The sequence below is a fragment of the Ischnura elegans genome, chromosome 10, assembly GCF_921293095.1.
Source record: "Ischnura elegans chromosome 10, ioIscEleg1.1, whole genome shotgun sequence".
NCBI lineage: Eukaryota > Metazoa > Arthropoda > Insecta > Odonata > Coenagrionidae > Ischnura > Ischnura elegans.
The window spans coordinates 51,085,711-51,100,352 of NC_060255.1; the positions used below are offsets into that span (position 1 = coordinate 51,085,711).

The 14,642-nt window shown below is 37.1% G+C and overlaps 1 protein-coding gene across 4 annotated transcripts in view; it reads right to left on the minus strand.

The window, feature by feature from the left end:
• The window catches only part of LOC124166413 (death-associated protein kinase 1-like), a 92,894-nt gene that overhangs the window by 17,191 nt on the left and 61,061 nt on the right, over positions 1-14,642 (minus strand). For all 4 annotated transcript variants that reach the window (XM_046543942.1, XM_046543945.1, XM_046543944.1 and 1 more), the window contains 2 exons: positions 5,964-6,171; positions 166-425 (listed from right to left, as the gene is read on the minus strand). In XM_046543942.1, coding sequence (XP_046399898.1) covers positions 166-425; positions 5,964-6,171 — 468 coding nt within the window. The remainder of the gene's footprint in view (positions 1-165; positions 426-5,963; positions 6,172-14,642) is intronic.

The window sequence follows — 14,642 nt, forward strand, 5'->3', positions numbered from 1 at the left end:
AAGATATCTAATATATGTTTTAGTTAGTGACTGCGTGAGTAACAGAGTATTACAAAACTTATAAACAGAAAAATTATATTTTGGCAAAAAAATAAATGTAAGAATGAAAAAGTAATTCTTACCATGCATAAATGCATGCCTATATATATATTCACAATTACATACTTGAACAATTTTCTGTTTAGCCTCAGCAAGGTATGCTTTTAATGCTTTCATTCCCAGCGAGGAAGGGACATGGGCATCCACAGTTATCACTTGATGCTGAAGGTCAAATATTGTCCCAAATCTCCTCTCCAGTTGCTCCAGAAGGTGCTCAACTTCAGTGCTTACATACTCGCCCTGTTGATTACGAGGACACCTCACACTGTCTGGATGAGTGGCCACTAATATCACTCGGGCAGGTTTACTGGACTTCCCACAAAAGCCTGTAAAGTGCAAGATTAAATAAGAGCATGCCGGATTGAAACATAAAATAAAGGAAGATAAGGCCATTTACACATGAGACATGGAAATCCATAACTAGCTTTGATGACTTCAACTACTTAGAGAGATCATGATCTTTGACACTGGTGGATAATATTCCTCTTAACTCTTTAAAAAAGACTCTGCTCTTTGGGAATAAACATATGTTTGACAAAAACAGCTAGAAACTAAATGAGAGCGTGCTTCTACATACCCCTTTCATATTCACTATTTCATAGGTGCAACCAAGGACTGGCTCAGTATTACTTGAAAACGAGACCTAAATTTTTTCCCTTCAAGCTTTCAGAAAAAGGTTTTCCACCACCTTTATAACTAAAATAAGCTAAATAGATCTCACCTAACTATAGATAGGAGGAGGGAAGGAGTTTTGAAACACTATCCAGAGAGACGAGCTTCAAATGAATATATGTACATTAAAAAATCTTTCCATGTCAATTATATACCTATACCTGAGAACAAGTGGTGATCTATAGTTAATGTGGCAATGAAAAAATGAACAGGATACACTCAATTCTATTCATGCTTGGGGAGAAATAGAATAATATTTATACATTCTGCAATAACTTGACAGATACCCTGTCTAAATTCTCTAATATCAATGAATACTCTGGCAAAGGTGTGGAGGCCATGTTCAAGCATGTACATAAAATAAATATTAGCAATGTCCTCACAGCATTCAGTTCGTATTCAACTCAAAGAACAAGTGTTTTTTTTTTTACTGAATAAGCACAGCCTTACCACTATCTAACTTATGAACTTAAATACACACTGCAAAATAGGTCTATATAAAGCTACTCTTGATAAATATCCACGTTGGATACAGTTCAAAGATCACAAAAATCCATATTTATACTTGAAATTCAAGACTGAGGAAAAGATGCGATATTTATACAGCTTAAGTTACTTCACACAGAAATTTAAATCATAATGGTTTTAATGCCACCACATTCACAACAATAGAAACTAATGCCTGATACACATCCTGACTCTAATATTGAGATGAAATGGCATGAATTCAAAAATATACATAGAGAGAGTTTACCAATCATAGAGTCAAAATTTCATTTTAACGGGCATTGAAAAGTAATTAAAGATCTCCTATGAACAGCAAATATGAATCAAAACAATTCATAGAAACCTTGCACCATTGACACATTTTTTCAAGGTTAAGGTCCATTTTACCGGAATAGACATATTTGAAAATGATAACTAACCACATTAGAGCATGGTATATAGATCCATTAACCTCACTAGTATGGTCCCACCAAGTGTCCAAAGAGACTAATGTGAAAACAACATACTGCCTCATGGGTAAAGGGTCTGAGTAATGAAGTTGAATGTATTCAAAGGAAGTATTATACATCATGGGTCTATCATCTACCTATCCCTTTAGATTTCATGGGTACATGCACACATACTTTAAAGGCTGGTTAGAAAACAAAACTATCAAAACTCTTTCTGTTATGTAATAGTATTTCTAGGTTAACCCTCATTACTGATACAAAGCATGCATTTCGTTGCCTATCTAATAGACAGAAAAATATAATTAAATATGTATAAGGTTCAATTGATTGGCTACTGCTAACACTGATAATAACTATGTATATTAATTTATATACATGAAAGGAGTAAAATATTAGGATACAGCTTGTAAAACATCAACTTGAATGGTCACACATTCAGCAGTACAATTACATATATCTATATTTTCTAGGGTAAATATTTCAATGGTTAATTTCAAGCAACTTGTAAATACCACCAACAAGACAAGGAGTATCACACATCAGTAACTTCAGAAAAGCTAAACATGAATATGAAAATCTGAAAAAGCACAAGAATCCTATATACCAAGATAAACTATTTTTTGTAACAATATCAAACAACAACAGTTAGCATGTTAAGCTCATTTATAAGATGCCCTAAAAGAAAGACAGAAAATTACTGGGCTTAAAAGAAATTGATGCACTACAACTTTTAAAAATATGCTACAGTTAGTGGATGTAGTTTCAATGAATAAATACTTGCCAACAAACAACCACTGTTGCTTATTTCACAGAAAATTTTCTTGCCACAGTACTAAAAAGTTTATTAAAAATTTATTACTTATCAAAATATAGGAATATTGGCACATGTTATGATTGTGTTTATTCCAGAACATTGGTAATATAATGAATGCATTTACTTAGTAAGCTATGGCAACGACACACTGTTTAGTGTAATTTACAGATAATGGAAAAATATTACAGATACATCATGCACAAGTCAATATTCCTTGAAGACACTTCGATAGGAAGATATTTATTTCAGTAATGAAGTAGTTAAGAGTTTCCAACAATATTACAAGGCAAATGTCACATAATTTGAAGAACTTCATTACATGAATTTGCACAATTGTTTAAACTTTTTTACTCATTTTATCACTACTTCTGAAATGGACATCCCTAAAATATAAATATGGACCAAAAAATCCCTTTGGTTTTCAAAATTTACACAATCTCCCACTTATATTTTGTAGTAATTATTATCAACTCTATTTTCAGAACTATCTACTTAAGGGCTATCTATCTTATTAAGAAAAAAACCTTATCAAATTAAATTTATAATGACTTATGAGCACATTAACACCTAGTTTAAATTGTGTAAGTATTTTCATACCAAGATGTTCCCTAGAGAGTACAAACCCGTACCACAAAAAACTGTACTGCCAAGTTCATACCACTTAAGAATTTTACCATTATTCGACAACATGACAACAGAATAATGAATTGCTACTTAACCAGTGAATTCACAAAATTCATAGAAAAACTTCATCTGGGGGAGTGACTTCAGACTCACAATTGTGATAAAAAATTCCGTGATGAAAATTTTACCAAGAGGACTAAGTTTATAAAAACCCCTTTTTGCATTTTTTTGGGACCGCTGATAATCAGGGTGAAAAGTTGGAAAGAGTATTAAGTGCAAAAAGGCATCACAAGTCATAAATGACAGGACTCAAAAAAGCAAGGGAAGTCTGGGCAAAATCAGGGAATGAAAAAATGGGGTTCTAACATGATGGTAACTTATTGAATTTACCTTGCATGCATAGTAATTAAAAGTCCAATATTAGTCTTCAGGAGAGAAAATGGATGCTACAATTCTACATGCTCTGACACCTCAAATTTTTTTTTTTAAGAAAGCTTATAAAAATGCGGCCTAACATCAATGACGTTAACACCTGTACTAAGTTTCAACATTTCAGTATTGGGATGATGTACTTACTTTCCATTAACCTCATTATCATAATTCCACCATGAATCCAAATAGACTAGCGTGAAAAGGGTCTTCAAGAGAGTTCAAGCTTAAATAAATCGTGTAATATTGTGTCATGATGACTACATGGGAAAGAAGACCAAAGAGGAAGAGCAATGCCCCTGGGCCAGATAGCAATTCCTTTATTCACAATGACAAATAGCATAATGCTTATGTTAGGGTAAGAACTGATCTCTACACAGCTACATATCTGTTCTCACATCACTATCACTGCATTTCCCTTTCTTTCATATGAACTATTCTCATAAGATACTCTTCTGTATCTTAAACGTAAAATCATAATTAGTTACATTTCAAACATTTGTCTTAAGATGCTATTTAAAAGGGGAACTCTTTCGCAACAGTAAGAAATCTCTTAGTCAAGATGAACACGCCCTTCTAGGGTTCCTCTGCAGAGGTTGCCCTTGCGGAGGTTAATTCCCCTTCTGATATTTTTTCATCCTCAAATTTAACAGTTTTCTAACAAGAAAAAATTTACCGAATATCCAATCATACAATTTAAGTGGTATAGTGGTATTATTATAAAGAGATGAGGGGCAAGACTGGTCGTTCAATTCTTAAATAAACATCCAACTTCTTTTAGAATCCATTCAATACAATAGATCGATTAATTTAAATTGGGTGTATAATTTTTTTAAACTGTTTGACTAAACATCAGAAATAAGTTTGGCCCACTAATTTAACACACTACCTTCACCAACTGAGCTTAGATCGATCTGGCCAACTCAGTCAGGGTTGGTAAACAAAGTGGACCGACCATATCTGTCTTCTATCAGGCCAAATCGTTTTACTTTCAAAAGCAGTCTGGAAACTCAATTCGGACCAATGGGGCCTGGTCTAAGTGGTAAATACACTGAGCTGATCGAGCTTATTTGCACATAGCAATTCATCTTGGCCATACAAGGACCACTTTCATTCTAAAAGGCACTGATGTAAGTGGGGAATCACCCATGGCACAAAGTTACGGGTCTGAAATAAGGCTAAATTATTCAAAGATGGCTACCCTCATTTGAAAGTTATCCAATCATTTTAATTGAATTGGTTTGCAATAATCGCTTCCCACAAAGAGCCACTCCCGACTTAGAAAGGTATTCTCATTCATCACTTAAAATACGAACACATGATGAATCTATCTAAAGTCAAAATGGAATGAGAAAATACCCTAATGATGGCAAATAATTTCTGTAGCTGTTCCCTTCCCATTTGATTCACTAGCATCAGATAATTATTTAAATTTGCCATTACCTGAGACAATAAAATATTGATGATATCATCACTGATTCCATATTAAGCAACTAGATTAACAAGACATGATGAAGATGCAAAATCTAAACACACTGGAGGGAGGCAAACAGAAGGGCAGAAGAATTGATAGGTGAAGATTAATGTTACTCTTTATCCATATCACCTCCATATTGGTAAATACAACATGCCGAGTCAGCTCACTTTCTCTTCTCAAATCAGTCTGTGTTCAGACTGATCTGACTTAGGTTGGTAACCATAGTGATAGTGGCCCATGGATGCCAAAATTAAGAAAGAAAAATCCTTGCCCTATTTCATGGGGTAATCATGGCAAGAACTCAAATTCTTCCTCAAATGCTGAACATAACCATTACTTCATTATTTTTTTAATTTGGATGCTCAATTCTTTGAGCCTTCCATTTCTAAACACAATACTTGATTTAACACAAGAAATTTAAACTCAATTAAGGATTCGAGCATACAGCACTACCAACTGCACTGCTTTTTCTTTATGTACTACCACATAAAAATGGACAGAAAATGTGTAATCCATGTGGCTCAATTCGATATTTTAAGATAAATATTGAATTGAGAGATCAACTTCATGGATACAATTACGAGCCATAGTTCATACTGATGCAGAATATCCTGCACACCACAGTCTCAAAGACTGAAAAAATATGGAAGCAAAAGTAACTAATGTTTAAAGAATTATAATGAGTCAGGATAAATGAATCGATTTCAAGCACATATAAAACTCCTTACAGAAATTATATAAAAACAAGCAATCACAAAATGGTAAAAAAAACAAGCAAAATTATTGAAATTATTAATTGAGACCAGTCTTACATTGGAGTTGGTTAGATCTTGGACGTATTTCCATCATCAATAGCATGGCATGCCCACTAAGACCAACATAAACTACCTACCTAGAGGTTCAATGGGTGGTATACGGGCCTGAAGAAATGATAGCCAGAAACAGCATTGCTGTAGCTGGGTGCTAAGTGGGTCCTCCATATTAAATACCACTACATGCACACAGCTTGTGTTACCAATAAAGTGGTCATATACTGGAAAGTAACTTTCCTGTCCAGAAAACTCCCAAATGCTCAAATCACCAACACCTGAAACAGATACCTGAAAAGAATCAAATGGCATTAATAGAATCTTAATATCTGTTAATCTACCAAATAAGGTAGATTAAGTTAGAATACTAAAATATCATTAAATTACTAGCTGCGGTGAAATTTCCCCATGAATTGAATTTTTTAAATTCAAAGTCAGTTTTTGATTGTCCACAACATTTATGAGGTTATTATAATTGGTCACCATACGGACATCTTTTAGGAGCTGCATCATAAAATTATTTTTTTAGTGTCCAATAATATGTGCCACAGGCAACCTTCTTAGGGAAAAGGCTTCCGCAGCAGTTGATGATCATGCTTCTCATTCTCCTGTTACTCCAACATGGGTAAATACCTATTCACGGCTTATTTTTTTCTACTCTATTACAAGAGGCATCTTTAGGTCCAAGATTTGAAGACCTTGCGAGGTGTCAGGGTCTAAAGAAGTGGCAGAAAGAGGCACTTTCAACTTGAAGATGCCAATTCCAACATGGGAAAAAAATGTTTGTCCTGAAAATGCACCCAGGTGCACTAAAAGTACACAAAACTTTCTTGTATTGAATGCAATATTTTGCTATCTATTGTCATATTGGGGCAAGACAATAGGGGTTCTTGAAGCATAACAATCACTTATGAGAGAAATCTTTTGAAATGGCTATATAAATGGTAAATAAATGAATTTATTTTAAACTTGAAGCTACATTGAAGATCTCTATTTGCTTCCTAGCTCTACAAAAGTACAATCATTATGATGGGGCTTACAATAAACACTATTAAGCAAAGCAAAATAATATGATTATTTTTAGGCCCCGATGACTTTCTTTCATTTTTACAGTCCCAATTCTGATTCAAACATTTGAACTATAATTTCATTAATTCCAATGTAATGGATTCCTAAACAAATACTTATTCTAGGTCCATAATCTACGCAAATTACATATAAAGGCTTAATTTCAGCAATAAGGACCATGAAGAAGTAGTCTCAAAAGACTACACATCTGTAAAAAAAATTTGATCGTACCATATTCTTTAGATTAATACAGGGGTCTCCAAAATACGGCCCGCGGACGGCTTTCATCCAGCCCGCACACTCGTTTCAAGTAGCGTGCGATTCTCGCTCGTTTAACTCTGTGAGACGCTGCTAGGAGCATTGCAGCGCTGTACTGCATGTCAAAGTCGCCTTCAACAGTTCGTAAATAAGAAGTACGCCACCGGATACTTCAGTAGACGTTGGTATCGAATACTTCAGTTATCGGCAAATTTGCTATCCGGCCCGCCGGGCGATTCGGAACTTGGAATGTGGCCCTCTTGCCTAGTAAATTGGAGACCCCTGGATTAATATACCATGCAACACAGGGGCGCAGCAAGGAATTAAATCTAGGGGGGATTTTAGGCACAACTAATACTGAAGGGTCTAGGGGGTATGGAATACCCACATGGGTAAGCGGGAGGTGCAGGGCCCTCCCCTAGGAAATTTTTAAGATAAGTGGTTGACGGCTATGTGAATAGTTTCATATTTTGCATGTGAGTCATCCGCCTTCCTAATATTAGTCACAAAATTTGTCACATTAAAGTATTTTTTAGAGATGTGCAAATAGTATCCGTGAATACTCGAATACTAGAAAGTATTCGATATTCGATGTCTCGAATAGTTATGCGAAAAGTACCGCCTCGAATACCTCGAATACTTTGAATTTCACGTCATACACTGTCGCACACACGTCGTTGGTAGTTGACTCGGAAAAATGTAGATAACTGTAGTCATTTAGTGCTCGCAGCGCCGTTTTACGCAAGTTGACGAATTACATCAAATTCGTGGATTTGAGCGGTGAAAAGAGTTCGACGAGGGGAACCGAAAATGGTTGGGTGAAAAAATCCGAAAATCCCCGATTCCCCCCACCAGGAGAACCTCAGTGCCGTGGGATAGCAACCTTAGGGCATTTCCCACGATCCGCTATCCCCCTCCAAAGCACTCGCCTCACCCACTCTGACGCTTTCCTCTTCTCCTAAATCAAACAAAAGGTCCAAGCTCACACAGGGATCGCATTACGAAGACCTTAGCTTAAAAAAAAATATCGAGTTACGAGAACAATAAAAACGTGTTTCACGCCCTCCCCCCTTTTCTCACCCACTGACCTTTTTCTGGCTACCTGCATCGAAGTTCCCCATTTCCGGAGGTCAACTGCTGCGTGAGTACCGTGGGATACTTACATTAGCGCATTTCCCAAGATCCGCTATCCCCCTCGATTCAGCACTAGCTCCCCTCTGAGGATTTCCTCTTCTTCGAAATAAAAAAAGGTCACAGCTCGCGTAGGGATCATATTACGAAGACCTTAGCTTCGAAAAAATACCAAGTTACACGAGAACAATAGAAACGTGTTTCGGGCCCTCCCTTTTCTCCCCCACTGACCTTTTCTTTCCTACCAGCTTCGAAGTTCCCCTTTTCTGTGGAGGTCAACCGCTGTATAAGTCATCTATTAGCACAAAAGGTGTCTTAAGAATGACTTTCGTCAATTGATGTTACACCTTTATTGCATTGAAATATTAGTAATGTGCGCGTAATTTTAAAAAGAATAAGACCAAACAAGACGTATTTCTGAGTTTATTTAAGCATTTTATGCAAAGAAATAAATGTCAAAATACGACGGAGACTTAGCATTCTGGCGAAACTCGATATCCTCGCAACTGAGCTCCTCGGAAGCTGATGCTGTATTTTTTTTTCGAAAACATACATCAAGTTACAATTTATGAGTTATGCTATAAATCTCTTTTGTTACAGTCACAGAGGAAGGGATATTTTCTCAGGATATTTGGTTTCTCCCCGCTAGCAATTCGAATTCATCTGCTTATCTCGTGTGAACTTCCAAAGATGGACCGAAAATAATTGAAGAAATCCGGTGGAGAAGCGCGTGTATTTTGCAAAATGCCTCGGATTGTCCGCTAGCACTTGACAGTAGGAGTGAGGGTAAAGCGAGCTACCTGTTGAAAATAAGAATTTGGATGAAGCCGAGTATCAGATCGGCGTGCCGCAGAAATGGAGTTTGGTAGATAAGAATATATACATGACAGAAATCCATCGTAGCAGTGTAAAAGCCGAGATGGCATGCAATCATTTTTTCGCGAGGTGGTGTGCCCCCTTAGGATATTTGAAAGAGATGTTAGTTGAATCAACTATAAGCCCAAATTGTTTCCATAAAATTAAAATATTCCATTAATCAGCTAAATTCCGGTTTGAATCCTTTAAAGGAAATCTTAATTACCGTATTTCCCGGCCTATATGACGCACCGGCGCATAAGACGCACCTGGATTTTTCAGGTTAGAATTTACGAAAAAAAACTAAAATACTTGGATAATGCAAAAAAGAATTTTAATGATAAAATTTTACATAAAAACGGAACTTTGATATTAAAATATTTTAAAATTATTAATGAGCAAATATATCAGAGTTTATTCATCATAGAAACCCAGAAATTCCTCATCACTGCTGCTAAAATCATTCGCGTAGATATTTTCTTGGGAGTCGTCACTTTCCTCATACAAAATGTCATCTTCACTTCCATCTAGCGCAATGCTGATTCCACACTTTTTGAAAGACTTTATGATAGTCTCAGTTTTTACTTTCTGCCAGGACTTTTTCACCCACTCACAAACGGTAGAAATTGACGGCCGTTTCATTCTTCCGGTCGGTGTGAAATCGTGAGTTGGTGCCTCAATCCACTTTATCCATTCTTCACGCATAAATCCCTTGAATGGTTTATTGATTGAAACATCCAAAGGCTGCAGTTGAGAAGTCAATCCACCAGGAATCACAGCAAGATGCGTCTTCAGTTCTGTAGCAAGGATTTTTGCGGACTCCGTTATATGGGCCTTAAACTGATCGCACACTAACAAAGACGATTTCTTCAGAAGTCCGCCTGGACGCCGGGACCACACCCTCTGCAACCACAGTTTCATACCCTCTCCATCCATCCATCCCTTAGGATGAACATGAATATAAATTCCATGTGGAATTGTACACTTAGGCAGCGTTTTTCGTTTAAAGATCAACAAAGGAGGGAGTTTTGAACCATCAGCACAACACGCAAGGACAACAGTATAGCGTGTTTTTTCGTTGCCGGAAGTCTTTATCGTAACTGTCTTTGCACCTCTATTCTCTCACCACAGCTCTATTTGATGGCACATAAAATGTCAAGGGAACCTCATCCATATTTCCTATCTGTCCTATTTCAAAACACTTCATTTTTCTCAGGTTAAGAACGTATTTATGGAATTCGATAATTTTTCTTTCGTATTCGGGTGGCAGTTTTTGTGCTATTGTGGTTTTAGTACGCATGCACAGACCATTTCTCTTCATAAATCTTTCACACCACGACGTTGTCCCTGAAAAATCGGCAATAGACATATCTATCGCCAACTTTCTCGCTTCCATTAAAATCATTTTTGTTGAAACAGTGATCCCGTTCTTCCTGTGATTTATTATCCAGGTCTTAACGTGCTCCTCAAGCTTTGGCCATTTCGGAGAACATGAACGTAAAGTTTTCTTACTCTTATTTGCATTCATTAAATCTACCTTCTGCTTCCGCCATTCTCGTATCATCTTCTCGGTTGGAGGCGGGCCGAAACGCCTTGCAGCTGCCCGGTTGCCGTGTTCCGAAGCATATTTCACGACTTCAAGTTTAAACGCAATACTGTACGACAATCTTCTCTCTTTAGATGCCATTAGGTTATTCCAATTTTGACTTTTTATACAGAAATTACCCAGTTTCTGTGCTTAGAAGCACATGTGCAGACTAAATAGAAACATACGTATTACGCCTGAACTGACTGAACACCGAGCTCATACTTTGTTACCTAAGGTTGAGTGCCGGTGGTGCCGGTAGACTCGTGAGTTTATCGTGAGAGATACAATGTATTAGCATATAGATGACATCTCCTTTAGCTCAATGTATGTAAGTTTTGCAGCAGCACCCATTGCAAGATTAAACTAAACATGCTACATTGTATGCATTTCTGATTTATCCGGGAATTTTTTTAAGGGAGTTAGACATCGACGTATTAAAACTTTATTTTTCTAACAACCTGCTCAAAAGAGTGCTATTATCAAAATTTTTAATGAATTGAACTATTTTCAATGCCTGATACACAAAAAATACCTAATGGTAATTATTTATCCTGTCAAAACGGTTGCTTATTATAGGACCCGTGATATCCGTATACCATCGGCGCATAAGACGCAGGCAAATTTGACCGCACATTTAGGAGAAAAAAAAGTGCGTCTTATCGGCCGGGAAATACGGTACTCGCCAAAATCCTGGGTTTCCTGCTGCATAGGCAACCTAGTCAAACATTCCCGCATTTATCGTTTTTCTCGTCCCCCCTGAAAAACGATAGATCGAGGTTCCACTGTATAACTTTTTATTTATACATTCATCAAGGGAAATAGAAACTTAGCAAGAAATAAGAAGCTTAAAGAAATAATATGCTTTGTGCAATTCTAGTATTCGAATATTCAAGCAATGATTTAATATTCGAATTCGATATTAGAGTTTGAGAAATCTGCTATTCGACCCATCTCTAGTATTTTTATATACAAAATTTCTCTGAGCTCTGGGTTTTATCCCCCGACCCCCTCCCCCCTTGCTGCGCCATCTACTGATGCAACATGAATTAAGCTTATTCATCAGAATTATTTTGTCTTCACGAATAGCCGGCAAGAAGCAAAGATGATTTACGGGAGCACCATTGCATTGTTGCTCATGGTTCAAGTATCATGGGGATCCATTTTTCACCCTTTGAAGTATTCAATTCAGACTCTAGTTAAATAATTTAAGAATAGGGTAGTTTCCTTCATCAAAGAAAACGATAGGCATTGATTGCGATTCGTTACCCACCATTAGTGTATTCATAATACACAAATTATTTGGTTTTTGAAATACAGGTTTAGACGAATGGCAAGGGTAAAATTTTATCCTCATTTGAAAAAGGCCAGATTGGCGCCCATGCGATTCCACTCCGCGTGACGTCACAGGGACCTAGTTTCTACACGAGAGGATAGGAGTTATACGTCGTCTGAGGTTACCAATGCATGCATGAGGCACAGAGCTCAGGGAAACATGTCTTAATAATCACCTATTAAAACTGGCTAAGGTCGGAAAGTTTTCTTCGTTTGATAAAGTATTAATAAACCTTTTTTAAGCCAAGCGCTACCATTCAGCAAGGTACTCAGCTATCCGCTAGCACCCTGCGTCCTATCAGCGCTCAGAGTCTCGATCAAGGTCACTTCACAAGGAGAGAGGGGGAACCAGAAATACATCGCACGGACTTTCCTACTTACGCGTCGTGTTTTTGCGCGCTTGAAATTTTTCACTTTTCATTTAATCGCAAAAAATAGATATCGTCATTTAAAAATCTAAAAGCGCGAAATACGTACTCCAGGAGTAATAATCTTTCGATTTAGGCAATAAAAAAATAATAGGAAACCACCCTATTGCAAACAAAAATCGTGCTTACCCTTCAATATTTATTGCAAATATCCTCACGTAAGTATGTGGAACAAAATAGTTTCAGGGATTTGATGGTGATGATTACTCATCAAAACCCAGGTTGCTTTATGTAAAAAAAGTAGTGGTATAAGTGACAGTTAACTAACAAAGAAACCTTATACTAGAATACCACACAGTTAAGAATAAGTTAATGAATTTTGTTTTCAACGCAAAACCTGTACAACACAGGTGCATGAGTTTTCTTTAATTACAAATAGAACCTCATTACTTCGTATTCCTCACACCAGCAAGACTGCTTGAGGGCTAAGAAATATTTTTAGTAACACAATGTAAGCTGCCACTTACATGTAACCGGAAGAGTAATAAAATGTATAGTTTCCAGGGATATTTTTTAATTCCAACTTTCTTGTGATTGTGCACAGTTGCATATTCTGCATTACTGATTTGCTTTTAGTATTAATGAAAGTGGAACTCCCTTCCATTTAAAGTTTCTCATTTCCTCATGTTGTTTGGACTGTGATTATAGGGCTCATAATTGTAAATTGGCAAAGTTATTAGCTAGGGGACACTCTTGTTCACATGACACATGCTTTTTGAATTATGTGCCCCAGTAGGGTATGAGTCAAAAAGTAACAATTACTTTCGGAAACAAATGATTAGATTAAAAGTGATAATTAGCTATACAGTAAAACCTCACCTTAACGAACTCCCGCTAAACGAAGAACTCCGTTCAACGAACAAATGCTATTGGTCCGGCCAATTGCCTATGTAAACACATTAGTGAAAAACCCCGATGAACGAACTCCTCTTTTACGAAAACTCCCGATCAACGAAATGAAATTTCGGCGCGATCGAGTGAAATTCACCTCCCAATAACCAATTTTTCCGGTTAAATTTTTATTTTCATATGAATAATTTAATATTCGTAGCGTTGGAGGGCAAATCAGAGACTTCCACTGAATAAGCCAATCAGAATCGTCATTATTAACCGTAACCATAGCCTTCCGTCGTGTCTTTCCGCCGACCCCAACTCGCGGCTCGCGGCGAATTGCGAAAAATGCTAATGCTGACTTTCGTAAATAACTCAATGTCCCAATATTTACACGCTCAAAGATATGATATCTAGAGCTATGTACTTCGATCGCATTCTTTTGACGGTTGTTTCAGATACTTTACAGAATTACAACGCGTAAATTCCGAGAAGCATTTTTTTCACTCGCCGCCATCTTGGATAACTTCTTTAAAATTTAACTAAATTACGGAAGATACAATGTGCGAGCTAGAAGATGAAAGCCAAAATTTGCCTCTCTTAATTATCTTTAATATATGACTCAGTAGTTACTCTTGTTTCATTCACATTGTTTATTTCAACATCATCTAAAAAATAGGAGAAACTTTTGCATTTGCCGCAATTTTGGATAAAAAATATTCGCACTTAAGAGACGAAAGCCAACATTTCCCATTGATCTAGACGTTACTTGAATTGAGTGCTTTATACTAAAGGTCAGTCTCTGTCTGTCGGCGATTGTAGCGATGTCCTAACGTGATGTGAAGCGGTGTTGATTTTCTCCTGAGAAAAAGGTTTGCGGCGGCCGTCAATTGTTGCATGAAGAAGACGACACATTCTAAACTAGCCATGTTTAGATTGGGCCACTGGTGAGAGTGATGCCTCACCCCTGTGGTAGCAGCAAAAATCCATGAATGACAGCGGGATTAATTCAGCGGTGGTTGACGGGAGTTGATGCACTCATGGGGAAAGTAGATTTCTTCCTCGATCGCTGCACGGGCCCAAACATAGGACTAACAATAAAAAATGTGCGCGTTATTTTCTTCCCCCCAACTGCAACAGCTAAGTTGCGACCTCTCGACCGAGGGGTCATTTCTGCAGCAAAGCGGCATTAGCGTCGGATTTTAGTGGAGTTTTTGGTTTGTCGAATGGATGTAAGGGATCGGCGAAATTGAAGAGGACCATTTTGCAGG